The 16,177-nt window shown below is 43.5% G+C and overlaps 1 protein-coding gene across 1 annotated transcript; it reads right to left on the bottom strand.

Moving 5' to 3' along the window:
• Positions 1-402: 402 nt before the first annotated feature.
• Positions 403-15,640, bottom strand: trim66 (tripartite motif containing 66). Its single transcript, XM_084014192.1, has 18 exons — positions 15,594-15,640; positions 12,675-12,891; positions 11,690-11,897; positions 9,958-10,087; positions 9,520-9,636; positions 9,313-9,427; positions 8,931-9,077; positions 8,234-8,351; positions 7,210-7,988; positions 5,438-5,644; positions 4,807-4,936; positions 4,616-4,697; positions 4,344-4,530; positions 3,048-3,937; positions 2,825-2,942; positions 2,625-2,699; positions 2,069-2,221; positions 403-1,963 (listed from the first exon to the last, which is right to left on the bottom strand). The coding sequence occupies exons 2-18, from the start codon at positions 12,681-12,683 to the stop codon at positions 1,727-1,729; spliced, it is 3,702 nt and encodes a 1,233-aa protein (XP_083870318.1). The 5' UTR covers positions 12,684-12,891; positions 15,594-15,640; the 3' UTR covers positions 403-1,726.
• Between the last annotated feature and the right edge of the window lie 537 nt (positions 15,641-16,177).

The raw sequence follows: 16,177 nt of genomic DNA, 5'->3' as shown, positions 1-16,177 counted from the left end.
TTAAGTTGTCAGTCTAATGTTTTTGAACATTGATTTGTTAACCATGAACTAAATGTAGATGTATTTAAAAAGACTGAGTTCCAAAACACAGTTTGGATCTCAATCAGAGACTGTTTTCATATTTGAACTACTTTATCACCTGCCAAACTTAATAAAGGTGAAATCAAATTTTAATTTGCTTCTGTGGCTTCTAGGGAAGAAGCAGAAAAATATCACAATATTGTGTTGCCAAACCTACAAGTCCAACTAAATGTCTGTAATTTCGAGTGCTGGTGTTTATACAGTAGATAAACATTAATACTGTGATGCTGTAAAAGTTAAAATTGTTTCTTATTTGTTCATCTCCTACGTATAATGATTAATAACGACAGATAGAAAATAATAGGAACATGTATTTTCTCTTGAATGCATTTTATTGATACCAATATATGTGGATTTATCATTGACTTTTACAGTGAAAAAAGAGAAATGAACCAGAATGTTATCCTGAAACAGTGACTATAGATTATCAGTCTTCCCTCATACAATAGGAAATATTATGACATTTATTGATTTGAAAGGAAGTAACATTATATATACTGTATATTCACTATTCTTGACAATTATCCAGGAGTGTACACAGATAACAATGTCAAGTAAAAAGATCATTTCAAGTAAAATCTATCTTATGCTGCAGGAAGTAAGTAAAGAATATTCAGAAACATGAAATGCAGAACAGCAGGTTTTATAAAATCTCTCAGCAGCGTGCCTCTACTAATAATGATTAATTTTTAATTATATCAATACCTAACACTCTTATTCAGCCTGAGATATTAAGACTACAAGGTTTTGGTGAACCACGACTGGAACAGAACGCTTACATAATGTACACAAACTTAATGCATTAATTAAACTCACATTCTGTATCAAGACAAAATCAATTCTCTAGTGCTTTTAAAAAAAAGCTACTGAGTGACATACTTATATCAATAATCATACCTATGATAATTGCCTGCAATCATTTAGTAATTAAATCGACAAATATAGTAAAATAAAGTTCTATTCAGTTACACATGTATAAATACATTGAGCATTTACGAATATGGTAAATACAGTATTTACCCATATCAAAGTTTCAAAGTGCTGTTAATAATCGGTTATGTTCACCTAAAAAAAGTACAGAAATCCACTTAACAAAGATGCAAAGTGAGATTAATAAACATCCAACTACGGCCTCCTCTTTGTTCAATATAGCATATAACATCAGGTAAGCGATTTTAGGAATCTTAATTTAAATAATAAATGTCATTTTCTAATGCATCAAGAGCAACTCAACAAAGGCCAGAATAGAACATGAAGCAGTAACATTTACAGCATAATCTCACGGATATATGTTTTAAATCTGCAGAAGGAACCCAACAACGTCTGTTTGCTTTGTTTTCTCCAAATGTGTAGCATATAGTGTGTAAATTAAACATTTTCTAATCAGGTTTTACACATTCTGCTTCTCTAAACAGTCTGCAGAGATATTCATCGCTCCGGGATTAGTTAGCACTTCAAATATTTGAAGTATGTTTCAGTATGTTCAGCTGCCATGGGATGGCAGCACTGTGGTATTATTGCAAACCACACAAATCGATTACAGGATGGAAACACTGTTACGGCCCCACAGGCTGCTAAATAAAAACAGCATGACGACCCACAAATACAGCTTTGTTTGCGTCCGTCGTTCTACTTTCACCTCTGGTTAGAAGTGCTGTCTCCTCGACTTGAGAGAATGTCTCCTCTTCCGTTTCCTGTGAGACTGCTCTCTCCTCTCTGGCCAGGGGAAACCACTCTGAGCGCTCCTGTAGGCCTCGTCGTACTCGTCGCTGTCAGAGTCGGCCTCGGCCGCGAGGAAGACTCTGTCTGGGAAAACTTCCCTCAGCTTGGAGGTGAAGAACACCTCGAGGCTCCGGCCTGCGTGGGCCACCTCAGAGTCAGGCTGTGGGAGAGAGAGAGCTCAGATCACTGCTCGTGAAGTACTTTTGTGAGTATCAGACAAATTGTAGACTTCTACACAGATACTGGATTTACATTTTTAACTTACATAATTGAACTTTGCACAGTTGTGGAACATGAGAGAGACATCAGCAACAAACTGTTCTGATGAGTTATAATGTCGGGTGTTCCTCTTGTTGAGTTTGGCCCTGATCACGGACAGATCCATAGGCCTCTTAATGATCTGGTAGTAGTGACGAGCCTGCAGGGAACAGAAGAGCCTTTTAACAACGTTTTAGATACGTTTTTACACTGTGACTCATTCAATTTAATTACCTGATCATTCTTTCTGCATTTGAAATGCATCAAATACATTTTCCACACTTTGCATTATGTATCATTGTGACAAATGTGGCACCAAACGATTTTGTATCGTTCATGTGTCGCGTACATGAATACCTTCAAATATGTCTTTTAAATCAGCTTAGCAAATAAGCAGGGAAATGAATCCAACAGGAAGGAAACAGCACTTAGCATGTTTATGTATGCCAAAACAATGAGGGACACTCTTCATGATGCCACTATTTCCTGGAAGTATAATGAAAAATAAATGAGATTACGTGAAATGAGTTGGCGTTTTCTGTAATAAAAGGGTGATGACTCACAAGTGGACTGACGGGCTCGTGGAAGGGAGCACTCAGGACGTTACTCAGGATCAGGAGAGTCAAGCGCTCACATTTCTACAAACATGACCAAACAGAAAAAAAAAATTGTTGTCGATGCAGGAAAAGAAAGTCACAGAAAACCACCAGCCATCACTATTATTATTATTATGATCATAAACACAGCTAATAAAATGACCTACTCTCTGGTCACATGCAGGCAGTCCATGTGTGTGTTCTTCAGAAATCCTCTCATTCTCACAGTCGTACTCGACCTCTGGCTGCATGACGTCTCTGCACAGGCTGCACACCCAGTCACCTCTGAACGGGACAGGAAACAGGAATAACAGCTCCAACAGAGGAGTTCGACAGGATGTAACGGGGAATATACGGGATGGATTTCAGGTTTTGGTATAAGAAGCTTACGAGGGGAAGCTTAGCAGAGACGGGATGTGGCAGGACAGGTGAAAAACCTTTGGACAGCGGTCGCAGCACAGAAGGTCCCCTCCAATCAGACACACAGCACAGAAGTCCTCGCTCTCCATCTCCGCAGCGTCCGGGTCGGGCTGCACTTCCTCTGCGGCTCTTTGGGCGTCGGCGTTCGCCATCAGGAGAGGCCCCGGAGCGGCGCCGATGTGGGACTCTTCCTCCAGGTCAGAGCGGAGTGGCTGTGGTTCGTCGTTCGTGAGTTCCGGTTCAGATTCCACGCCGAGCTCAGACTCCACAGAGCCCTGAGAGTCTTGAGGCTGATCGGATGCGACGTCAGAGTCAGTCTCAGCCTGGCAACTAATATCGTAGTCAGGCTGGACGTCTGACTCGGTTTCAGCATCGCCCGATTCCGCATCGGCATCCAGCACTTGGCCATCCTCTGATCCCCCTCCTGCATCTGATTCTGGGTCTGCCTCATATTCAAGACTTGGCTCTGACTCCCCTAAGATGTCAGTTTCACCACAGAGGCCCATCTCTCCTGCAGCCAACGATTCCTCCTCAGCCACACATTCATTCTCAGATGAAGACTCCCCGTTTGGGTCAGAATCTGGTGATGCGTCCGAGTCTAGCTGTGAGTCTGGATCAGCCTGAGAAACAACTGAGACTGATCTGGGATCAGAGTCAGGGTCTCCACCCACTGTAGTGTAACTCTGCAGCACACGTTCAGGGTCAGCTGATGAAAGTATGGTTGCCTTACGGGAGCTGATCCTGTCAAACTCACTGGTGGACGGGAGGGCGGGAGACCGAGTACGGTTCTGACGCTGTACATATGGCGGCGCTGTGAGTGAGTGGATGGTCCTCGTGGTCTCAGAGCCTCCAGCTATCCCCTGTGTTTACAACACATTAGGAGAGGAAAGGTCTTGCTTTTATCAAATTGTATTACATGTATTTGCTGAATTAAAGCATGCACCTGAATTTTAACAGCATGGTAACTAAAATCTCTTTTAATTTCTAAGATGTATTAAATAAATGACTCAAAACAAGGTGATATAAAAAGATTATGTCACATTACCTTCATGGATAATTGCATGGATATATTCTATGAATTAAAAAGGACACCAGTTTACTTCAATTATTGCATTTTATAATAAGCTATCTGTTCATGTATATATAGGAATCTGTTAACGTATCATAATTCTTAATATTTATCATGTAAAAACAATGACTATGACCATGAAAAATGCTTTTATAGGATCCCCTTTCCTCTACCGTATGCAATGAAATGAGCCAAACCTCAGGTGTGGCATCACGCCAGGCTCTCTGCTGCAGGAGTGTGTCCTTCCTCTCCGTCCCGCTGGAAGGTAAAGGGTCGCTCTGCCGGCGTCCATGTGGGGGGAGCTGAGACACGAGGATTTTGAGACGCTCTAAGCAAACCACTGGCACCCTGGGCCTCCCCGAGTCCTTCTGAACGTCTCTGTTGCTTTAGAGGCAAGTGGAGAAAGAGTGATGCAGCCTTATTTTCATGATTTGTGCATGGACAGATGTTTGACTGATGTTTCACACACCTGCTGTGGCCATTTCTTGACACGTTGAGTTTCCCCTTCGCCTCGTAATCAATTTCTTCGTTTAAACAAGTAAAAGAATGATCTAAAAAAAAAAGAGAAATACAATGAGCATGCATTCACAAACTTTTTATTTTGTTTATTTCAGGACATGAAAAATAATCATATGGTAAATAAGTAGTATTTTCCAGCACCGGGTTCTGTCTTGTAGGACAGTAGAGGAGACCGGTGGCCTCTGGGGGGCCCCGTGTCAGACGACGTTTCCTTGACAACATAAAGCACCCCATCTGAAGCTCTCCTCTGTTTGGGATCCATGCTGACATGCTGAGAACAAACATACAATGTTAAAATTGTAATATTGTCGAAATTGGTTGGAAGAAATGACTACGACATTCTCTTAATGGTGCCTAAGTGACGTCACTTGAGGTAATTTATCAGATTTCATACCTGGGAACAGACTTTAATCTGTAAAATGGGACATTTTGAATGAACGAGCAATCTGAGGATGTTACTCTGGAGTTACATTATTTTCTGACACTTTATAGGGAAAACAATTCAGCGAATAATCAAGTCGATAATAGGCAGATTACTCATTAATGAAAATAATAGTTAGGGTTAGGGTTGGAGCCCTAAACCAGAGTTATATATTCACTTTTCAGTGGAACTGTGTATGACAGGAGAAAACTGCTCTGTTATTACCGTTCCTTTGCACAGCCAGAACTCCCATGTACAAAGGGCACACAACAACTGTGATCACCTCCATTCGATCTGACAGCCGAGCTGCACTTCATCCCCGTGTGTGATTATATTCTGATGCGGGGTTACCTTAGTTGCAGCTCCTGCCTGCAGGCTGTGAGCGCATCCTGTGGGCCTTTCAGCATGAGGGCTGGTGGATCGGGTCGCCAGTTCTGCGGGGATGCTCTGGGAACGTCGCTCCCTCCTCGTGCACACTAAACTAGGGCTGAGCCTGCTGCTCTGCACGTCAGGCACACAATCGTGGGCTGTCACCGGCACCTCCAGGGATGTGGATCTCTGTCAGGAACACAAACATGCAAAACTGAGCAGGTTTTCAAGCTGCATTACATGCACAGATGCCCCTGTTCATGTCATTAACAACAGACAGGAGAGAAAAGGAGTGGGATGTGTGTGCAGTGGAAACAACCTTGAGTGTCACACAAGAGCACGCGTGCACACACACACACACACACACACACACACACACACACACACACACACACACACACACACAGACACTCAACTCAATCCTTACAAACATGGAGAATGGCCCACACAGCAGCATATATCACTGTTACAGCACAGGCAATGAAAGGTTTGGGTACAACGCTAATTATAATATGTAAATTCACTACCAGGGGTGCAGTGTGGCCATTTGATTAAACCAGGACAGCAAATCACTTACTTAACACTCCCTCCATCTCTCTTCTATTACAATTTCACCAATGCAGTTGTGTCTTCAGCTAATGGAATCAGGAGGGCTGACAAATCATTTAGGTTCTTTTTGAACAAGTCCCTCTCTCCTCTTTTTTAAACGTACCATCATGCATATTCAGGCCACGCTGACACTGAGCATGTGCTTAAAACACTAACCTCATCCATGCCCCCTGGGAGACGTAGGCAGGATTTAGACTGAGGAGAAAACTAGCTTATAATCCTTCTCTCTGGTACGATAGGAGTGCAAACCAGAACTGAAATCAAACTGGCGGCTCCCTCTATTCCCTCAGCGACTTATTAATGACAGGTTAAGTACATAAATGACGCCCAAGCGGTTTTATGTCGTTTTCAGGTGCTGCGCGACTTGAAAACGCAAAGAAAATCATTCATTTCTGTGTTGGTAAACGTGCACGCTGGGAATTTTTGGCGAGGTAATTATGTGTCTATAGGCAAACTTCTGGCATCGAGTGCGATTATGGACGGTGCTCTCCTGTATTTCAGATACATTGTAACCAACAGCTCATCTTTTAATGTCAGAGCAGCTTTTTGTTTCCCTATCATCCATCATGAAAGCAGGAGCACATTGTGTTGCACCATCTGTTTTCGGCCGAGCTGTCAACTGTGGGAAGTGATCATTCTGGCATTAAAGTAAAGCACCCCTAGTTTCAGTCCTTTACAGATATGAATTAAAACTGAGTGCTGCAGCTAACTAGAATCTAATTAGAAATAGAAAATAATCACTTCCAGTAACTAAAACATTTTCCTACTGGCTTTTGGTGTGACTGTCACTCAATAATGTGCTTTTTTTTAATTATTAGGCGTTGCTGCTTTTGTCTTTTGTGTTTTTCTGAGCATGTGCATAATAGGAAACAGGCCGCACTCTAACTGTGTGCTCTGAGTGGGATGTATAGACAGTGTGGTGTGGTTAAAATGTTGTGAGTTGTGAGGTGGATTCAAAGTATGTTGTGGACGTATAAACTTTGCAGAAGCATATGTGAAACTAAAAAAGGAAGACTGACCCCGTGCCACATTGTGTTCTCAAGGTAGCTGATGTTGATCGCAAACAAATACACAAACTAACTTATGCTTTTCTAAAAAAGACATTGCGATATGCAGCACTAGTCGGGGGCTAGTTAATCTCTCACCTTGCCATCTCTGAGGTCTCTGAGCATCGATGCAGGTCTGTTTCTCTGCAGCTCCGTTCTCAGCTCTGCTGCAGGAGCAACATGGTGCTCCACCTCCAGCAGTTCTCTGCTTTCGACCCCTGCCATTTGTCCACGAGCCTCCTCCACTCTGCACCTCTCCCCCCAGGTGTCTTCAGACATCACGTCTCTGTCCACGGCTGCGTGGCTGACATCCTGCTGCAAATACGTGCTGGTCAACAGCTTCCTCTGACGTGGGCCTGGCCTGCTGTGGCCCGCACTTGACTGAGCCTGGCTGTCTGGAAGAACTTCTCTCTGCTGTTGGCAATAGAGATACGATTTAGTTTGAGACGGGGCCTGAGAGGTGGCAGCTAACGGCTGGGATGTAGGTCCTCGACTGCAGTTGAGCTGGATGGGTCCCACGATTTGGACAGGGGACGAAGGGGGAGGACATTGCGACGAGCTCTCTGGGTCCCAGCACCTCTGGAGCTGCTGGCTTTGGTGCAGGGAGGTAGAGATGAGGTCGGGCTGAACACAGCTGGAGTTATAAAGTGTGGATTCCAGCTGGCTTTTTTCCAGACTGGAGAGATCTGGCTGAGGAGGAATGCCGTGGAGGCAACACATTTGGGGCTCGCAGCAGTTCTGGTACCCACAGCCTGGTTCTCGTCCTCTGTGGCACACGGACGGCAGCGCCAAGCAGGTGATGGGCTGAGGCCTCAGAATACTGGAGCAGGCCAAGCCCTGAGGATACGTGCAGTTTCCCCCTTCAACAGTCAGCTGGCCTGCAAGAGCAACATTATGTTAACAACTCTGATCAACAAAATGATGCAGCTATGCTGTGGAAAGTTCTTTGGCATGAGAATGTATCACATTTTTGCAAAAAATATTGATGGAAGTACATTGAATCCTGCAAAAACTATCCTTTTATTCTAATGCATTAACAATTGTGAGCTTGTTTTCAGTTTAAACCTCATTCTGGATGATGAGAATGTCTTTGTAAATCTGTAATCCACCCACTGTAACATACCTAGAGAGGAAATCTGCTTCGTCCAGTAACTAGCATCCCAGTTGAATTTGATTCTGACCGGACTGCAGGAGTCTGAGTGGAGTGATGAGTCGAGCAGCTGCTGCATCTGGAGAGAAACCTGAAGGAAGTAAAGATATTCTGTTAAGGAAAAACAGAATGCTGGAAGAAAAGCAGCAGAGAATCAAATGGCTAAAGCAAGCAGCAACAACACAAATATGCATCGGGAGCTTTAGAGCACTTGGGTTAAATCCTACAATAAAAAACATCAAATATAACATAAAAAGAGTATGTAGGGTGTTTAGTATTGCACTTCCATAAAGTTACAAGCATTGCAAAAGACTTGCAAAATAATAGTCAAATTTGAGGCCAAGAGATCCAACAACTTGTCTTTTTTTAAACCCTCCCTGTCTGCTAAATGCATCGTTCAAACTTCACACTCCCAGTTCATTACACCTGCTTTCCCAAGCCCAAGCTGGAACATCCTGGTGATGCAACTCCAGCTACTTTCTCAGGCTTACTGTACCAAAGCTAGAAACCCAGCTGAATAGTACTTCCTGTGACTAACACACTTCAGGCATATAATGGGTGCAGTTGCCCTTCAAATACAAAAGGGGCAGAAAGCATCAGCAATGAATTACTACTTCCTCAGGACTGTGTGTTACAATAAGAGTGTCCGTTGCCTGGCCTGTCAGCCTACCAGAGCCCTGCTGAAGAGCACCGGGCCTCTGCAGTGGTGAGTCGTTGCCCAGGTGATGAACTTCTGAACGTGGTCCAACTGGCCACATATCTCTATCGCCCCCTGCAGCTGGTCTTCCAGACGCTGCTGGAAGTCCTCTGAGATTTTCTGCAAAAATGCATCAAGTAATTACCAGGAGTTATGGCTGGACTGTGGGCTAACTGTATGTCTTATTTTTTTTGGACAGATAGCTCCTGAGATTACTTAAGCAGCTTTGACAGATTATTATGGGTCCACGTTTGCTTGCTTTCAAGACTGATTACATCGCAGCATTTACTGATTCTTTGCATGCGGATTCACGGCGGGCTGAGCGATAAGAAAGAAAGAAAAAGAAAGTAATTACCTCCAGTTGCTCTATTAATAGGTTGGCTCGTTTGTTAAGCTCGTTCATCATAATCATCTTTGCCATTTTAATCTGGTTCTCTGCCTTCCTGTGTGCAATCTTTACTCCATGAAGTCTACGAAGACAGAAAGGGGGGAAATAGCTTGCTAAATTTCACGGGGGTTAAATTATTGAGACTCGGGACTACGATTATGACTCTACACTAACCTGTCCTCTATCTGCTTGGCGTTGTTCTCCACAGCGGACCTCCGCTCGTCCACCTGCACCATCAGGCTCTCAAACAGCCACTGCTGATCCTGCAGGGCCTTCCCAATCTGCACCACCCTGAACACACCAGAGATCACAGCATCCACCAGGCAGAAAAGTTCACTAATTTATTCTCCGGGCATGAAGAACACCATAATGACAATAGTTTCCCCTCGGGGGGAAGACATTATGCAGGTGACCTTAGAGGCAGCTACTGTACTGTAGAAAACCAAAGCGCGTGAATACTCAATAGGTATTAGGCGAGCCAAGGGTAGTGTATGCAGATACAGATGATAAAAGTGACAAGGCAGTTAAAGAGAGTTGTTGTTCGGAGGAAGTTTTTAACCTGCGGTTAGCCCTCCTCTGCGGTGTCCTTGTGCTGTGTATCTGAGGACTGACCTGTGGTTTTTGTGGGAGGACAGGTGACAGCTGCTACAGCACAGAAGGTCACATGACTCACAAAACAGCTCCAAGGGCTCCTGTCTGTGAGAGTGGCACATGAGGAGGGAGCAAGGATACGACCCCGGGCCTAAAAGACAGACAGACGGAGGGGGGAGGGAGGGGGGGGTGGAGTAACAAACACATCAACCACACAACAAGTTAAAGGAAGACAGTCAGTGTGTGCACGTAGTATCTAGAGAGAACAAACACCAACACTAACTAACTACCTGGGATTTTAATAATGTAGAAGTCAGTACATCTATTTATTCAATTTCATTTAGAATTTATTTGATAAATTGGACGATAGGTTTGGATATAAATCTGCATTTTAATCATCTGTAGGTGCAAAACTCATAATAACAACAGATGGCTACAAAAGTAGGAGTCACAGCTGGAGCCTTTTAATATTTTGTTAAAGCGCTGGTTTCCATCAAATACATTGTATCTAATTTTCGAGAGCAAAGAAAAAACAAAACAAAACAAAAACAACAGGCTTCACTGTTTTTTTTAATATATTATGTTCAGTAATATTTTGACATAAGACATAGCCCCCCAAAAAACAACAACTTAAGTTGATAAGAATTAAAGGAATACGATTAGTATGTTATATAGTGAGCTCCCGAGGGGGACTTTGTTGCCTAACTGTTTCCTGTCATTATGCTAAACTAAGCTAACTGGCTGCTGGCCTTTGCTTCTTCCACACAGACAGGAGAGTGGTTTCAACTTTCTTATTCAACAGTCATCTTGAGGACGAAAGCAACACACTTGTTCCATCTTTAGATCCATGTAGCTTTTCTTAGTATGAGCAGTCTGTGAAACGTTATAGAAGTGGGACAGTGGGTTAAAGGTAAACTGTGCACCATAAAAACACTGGCCTACCTCTCTCCTCTGCACTCGGTTGCAAGTTGAGGTTGCACAAGCCAGTGTTGAGATATAAGTGAATACTATTTCAATGCTGTCCAATCTGCCTTTTGATGCACCGACCACACACATACGCATAATAATGCACACACTCCAAAATTATTCCTCACACGTTTCTAGGTCACCGCAGAAACTGTTGGCCCAAACGTCTATCTAACAATAGCTGGATGCGGCTAATGAACGCAGCCCTGCTGCTCTCTGCTGGCCAGCTCACCTCAGCCAACCCCCTCTTGCCAGCACATCATCACATCTCTCTGTGGTGAGGAGCCGAGCATCACCCCATGTGCATCAACCTGATCTGACTGACCACATCCTGTCTGTCAGCGCAGTCACACAGCCCTTTTATTCACAGTACAAACAGTTACTCTCCCACAACACAAAAACAGTGTCCAGGGTTTTTCTTTCTTTATAGTTTGACAACTTGTGCGACGCAGACCTGCAAAAAGCAGCTCGCAACAAAGCTGCAAGGCACACTCAAGGGTCTTTAAATAGCAACGCACTAATATTAGCAAAAATGAAAATCATGTGAGAATCTGGGCCACGTGTTAAAGAGAGGTGTAATAAAACACAAATATCTCCAGGTGACATCAACCATCGCCACTGTTGTGCATTATTCATTGGGATGGTTTGTACAGAGACGTGATTAACAAACAAACAGAGCACGAGAGGGAAAGAAAGAAGCCAAGACGGGCTTTGTGGTGACAGATAATCTGCCATGCCGACCTGGAAATCAGAGGTAACAAAGTCTTGAGATATGTGAATATCTTACCTTGTGCAGTCGGAGGCAGGGAGCCTCTCTGGTGCAGGTCGGGACACTGGGTGGCACTGGGCCTCTGCTGCTGGTGCATGTCTGTGTACTGGGAAGTGCTCGGGGCTCTTTGATGCTGGTGCACATCTGTGCACTGGTAACACAACCACTTGTTGCAGAGTGTACACAGGCTCTGTGCAAGTGTTGGCACTGAGCACTCTGAGCAGCTCTGAAAGACACACACCAAGAAAAACATTCCTTGTGTTTCAAATACACACACACACACACACACACACACACACACACACACACACACACACAAACACACACACACACACATATAGAAGAAAACACCCCGGTGGCATATGTCAAAAACATTTGTCTTGCCACTTTACTTTGGGCTAAATCACACTTCCTTCACACGTATCGGCTGTTGTCCGGTCTCATGCTGGCGAATGGCTTTCAGAGGAATATGAGTGAAACTCAAACTGTGCTCGGGGCATCGTGATTTAATTCCAACCATCAGCATTTAAACATTATGATGTATGTGAACTTTTAAAAGAAAAGAGCATGAAATCTGTTAAAATAAAATAAATTATAGAGCATGCATGCTGTCTACAGACACCTTGTGAAGACGATGCACATTGCAGCTATTTTAAGTAATATGTTATTAATCCCTGTGGGGATATTTGTCCTCTGAAGTTGACCCGACCAATTTAGGAGCAGCAAACAACGCCTCTGGGCCAAATGTGGTAAAACCTTAATCCTTGTCCAAAGGCACTCGCAGGGCTATCTCTAATATCTAGCATGTCTCTTAATGTGGGCAGAGAGCAACACAAACATGGGAAGCTTGCCAAGTCTTCACAGAAAGGCCCAAAATGTCCTTAAGGGGGGGGAGGTTCAATCACAGGATCCACGGAGCAAACTCAGAAACAGCTGCACAAAAATAAATACTAGCTGAGTCAAGATCAAGATGGGAAAACAACACTGAAACAAAACAACTTACCTTCTCCATTTCAGTGCTGTGAGAGTGGAGCCGTTGTCTTGTCAGCGGAAGGGAGAGGAGAGTGAGCAGCCTGACGCCTCGGCAGCAGACGCATCGAGGCTTCTACCTGAGGCAGGAAGCAGCACGCACCGAGAGGTGGCCCCAGAGGAGACGGCTTACATGACAGCCTCGCGGTGCTCTCTCCTCCCCCAGTTCATCCAAGTGGAGGACCCCCTCACTGCAGGAGAGGAGTGTTGCAATCAAATTCATTGCTGTTGCAGCCAACAAAAAAAGAGAAAATCTAATCCATTTTCTTAAATAAGCTTGTGCATAATAATTGGGAATTAGGGAGATAAGATAATTATTTTTTGTAGGGCAAAATATCGCCGGAAGCAATTTCCAAAATGGAGGAAGGAAGACCAAGTGACCTACAATGAGAGAACGAGGGGGAAATTGTACTGTAAGCAACTTTTAGTTCTAGAGCAGGCGGTGCGAGGCGGGATCAGACCGTGCTCGTCTCAGGTTATGTTGGGGTATGTCGCGCTGGGCGAGGATGGCCTTCTTCCCTTTGTCAGCAGCGTGGAAGGAACAGGTCCCAGCGGAGCTACGCGCTACACTGAAACCGGGTCAGGCTCTGATAAGCTCCAGATGGGACTAGGGTACCCTCCTGCAATTCCCTCCAACACTGTGAAATCAATTAAGATTTTAACTCAACATGTCACACTGTAAGAAGAAAGAGAAGGAGCCAACTACGAAGGTGAAGGGAGTTTAGAAACAGAAAGGGATAACACTCTGACAGTGCATCTGCAAAAAAAAAACATGACAATATGAAAGTAGAAAAACAGCACAGGGTGCTGCTGACTACAAACTGAAACAAACCATCAGATATAGCTCAGTATCAAACCGCTGAGACATCTCGAGCTGTGAGCAAGTCTGCCTAACGACAGCCTCTGCAGCCTGACCTACAAATCTGACAACTTTCTCATCCTTGGGTGCTTCATTGGGGAGCTCAGAACAATCCCATTCCCCATTGTGCGCTCAAAGACCCAATTTGAAACACAATTAGCCCGTCGTATTACACCCTGCCTCTCGTTCACTCGGCTCTGCAGCGTTTTTCAAACTGTGCACTTGCTTCCGCTGAACCTTCACAGCATTTATCTTTCAAACCGAAGCCTCCCGCCAGCTCTCCCTGCCGGGCTAAGTGAAGCTGGCGCTAGATACGCCTGCCATCCCGAGAGATGTCACAATAATAGAAACCTGCGCAGTGATCCCTCCCTTGAAAGCACCCTCTATGTAACATCTATTAACATTAGAAGTGATGAGATCACATAGAAAGCAGGATAATCTTCAACCACTCTTAAGTTATTATGTCATTAACTATTCCTCAAATAACTTATCCTCTATTCAGCAACGAAATCCATCAATGGGAGAGAACTGTATATATATATATAAAATATTTAAAATGTATACAGAAGTAAATTCTCCTTAGTCAAGCTTAGTTTAGAGGCTCCAACTGCACATGGAAACAAGCTTGTTGAAAGATAGTCTATGTTGATCTTCTCATCGTGGGGTGCTTGAATTTCTTCAACTGATGGGGTCTCGCCATGCGCCTAAAGATATGTTGTCATTTGATTCAATATAAATAAAATACTACATTGATTATAGGCATTCATGTCAACCATTGCATTTAATTTACATACTAAACTGGAGGATCTCAAGTTTATCTAAAAAAAAAAAGAAAATGGACAAATTGTGCAATAAAACACAAGGAGTTATTTTAAAATCTCTTTTGCAAATGTTTAAATGTTTATTGCAATTTAGATTTCAATTTGCAATAACCTGCAATACAATAGGTTGTAGCTACCGTGTGCATATTGGGTTTTTAATGATGTCAAGAAGACTTTCATTCTGGGATTTGAAGGCCGATTTTCATGGTCTTTAGATAAAATATCTTTAAATTTGACATTTTATACAAAAACGTATGAAATTAAATGTTATTAAGGCTCTGAAAACGTATTTAGAGGGAGACAGAATTTACAGAACAAAATAATGTGGTTAAACAAACATGTACAGGCTTTATATGGGCTACTCAAGCACGTGGTCAGTGGGTGGGGTTGCACTGGGAGAAATTTGACATACATTTCTAAAAATCCTTGTTACATTTATGGGAATTTCTTCGTCAAATTGAGTCCATTTAATCTCGCACAATATCATAAAAACTTTCAGAAAAATGCAAACGAATACCGTTAACTTCACTTTAACTGCCTACAGATTGTTGCAGCTATCCGGTTTGAGATGGTGTTGCTGTCCGAAACGACGAATCCCCGTTTGCACGTTACATTGAAGTCATTAAGTACCAACAGACCACTATAGTTTTGCGATGCATTACTCACTACATAAAGCTGAGGGACTTTGGGATTTTCCTTATGCCGTGTTACACGTTTGGCTGCCTGTTCCATCTGTTCCTGAACGTGTCACCCTGACAGCACTTTGTTAACGCTTCGTCCTCGCTTAATAACAACAAGCCTGTCAGTCAAACTGCAGCGTGGCCGCCCCCGCATCCTCAGCCTGCCTCCGCATCAGCAGCGTCCCCCCCTCCTCCAGCGCATCACCGAGCACGAGAGGCTTTTTTAGAAAGTGCGCATGAGATTACGCCCCTGTCATGGCATCCACAACAAAAGAGGACAGCCCGCGAGCGCAAAGTCAGCACGCGGAGAGAGTCTGGTGCGCAGAGGCGGCCAGAAGAGAATGAAATCCGCTCGCGAAGTGCGCAGCTCGTGCGAAGCGTCACGTCAGGTAAACATCAGAGTGAGCGCGTGCGAGGATGTCAAGAGTGGAGACGAGACTGTTTGACGAGCGACTCAACTTCTGTCGGCCTGTCAACCGCGTCACATGCGCCGCAGCATGCGTCTGTCATGAGTGTCTGGCGTTTCTTGTTACCTTGACTCGTGCATCTCCGAGTGTAAATCCCCCCCATCGGATGTCGCTCTTTAGACCGGCCAAAATTTTTAGAGATACTCAAGTCTCGCAGTTAATCGTGAGATTTTATATTCGCTCTCACGCAAGACTTCTGACGTTTCTCAAAGCTGTAGTGTGACACTCTCTGAGGAGACTGGGTTATTTTCTGGAATTAAATGATGGCATCATGTAGCCTAACTGAATGTTTTATAATAATAGTCTGCATAGTGAGTAACTTTACTTTTGTTACTTTTGCTGAGAATACTCAAGTAATCTTTTGATTCAGGACTTTTACTTGTAATGGAGTGTTTTGAGAACATGTTACTGGATCTACTTCTTAAAGACCATGTGAGAAACTGTAAAATCATGTAAAATAATTATTTATACTTCAGTCATCAAAAGTAAAATAATTCATGCAGCAGAGTGATCCTCATCATTACTTTATATTATTATATATATATATTATATTAATGCTACATTTACATTTATAGCAGCATTTGAATACAGTAGATATGCAGAATTTTCTGTAAGCTGTAATATCTGACTCAAATCAGCTGATGCTTATC

The sequence above is a fragment of the Eutrigla gurnardus genome (assembly GCF_963514095.1).
Source record: "Eutrigla gurnardus genome assembly, chromosome: 1".
Lineage (NCBI taxonomy): Eukaryota > Metazoa > Chordata > Actinopteri > Perciformes > Triglidae > Eutrigla > Eutrigla gurnardus.
This window is presented reverse-complemented; position numbering and strand designations above follow the sequence as displayed.

Bases quoted from the DNA above. Each gene is read 5' to 3' on its own strand.
- trim66 (XM_084014192.1), bottom strand. The intron at 2,700-2,824 runs GTAGGTCATTTT...TCATGTTTGTAG, and splicing joins TGCCTGCATGTGACCAGAGA to AAATGTGAGCGCTTGACTCT. The intron at 2,222-2,624 runs GTGAGTCATCAC...TGTTCCCTGCAG, and splicing joins ACGAGCCCGTCAGTCCACTT to GCTCGTCACTACTACCAGAT.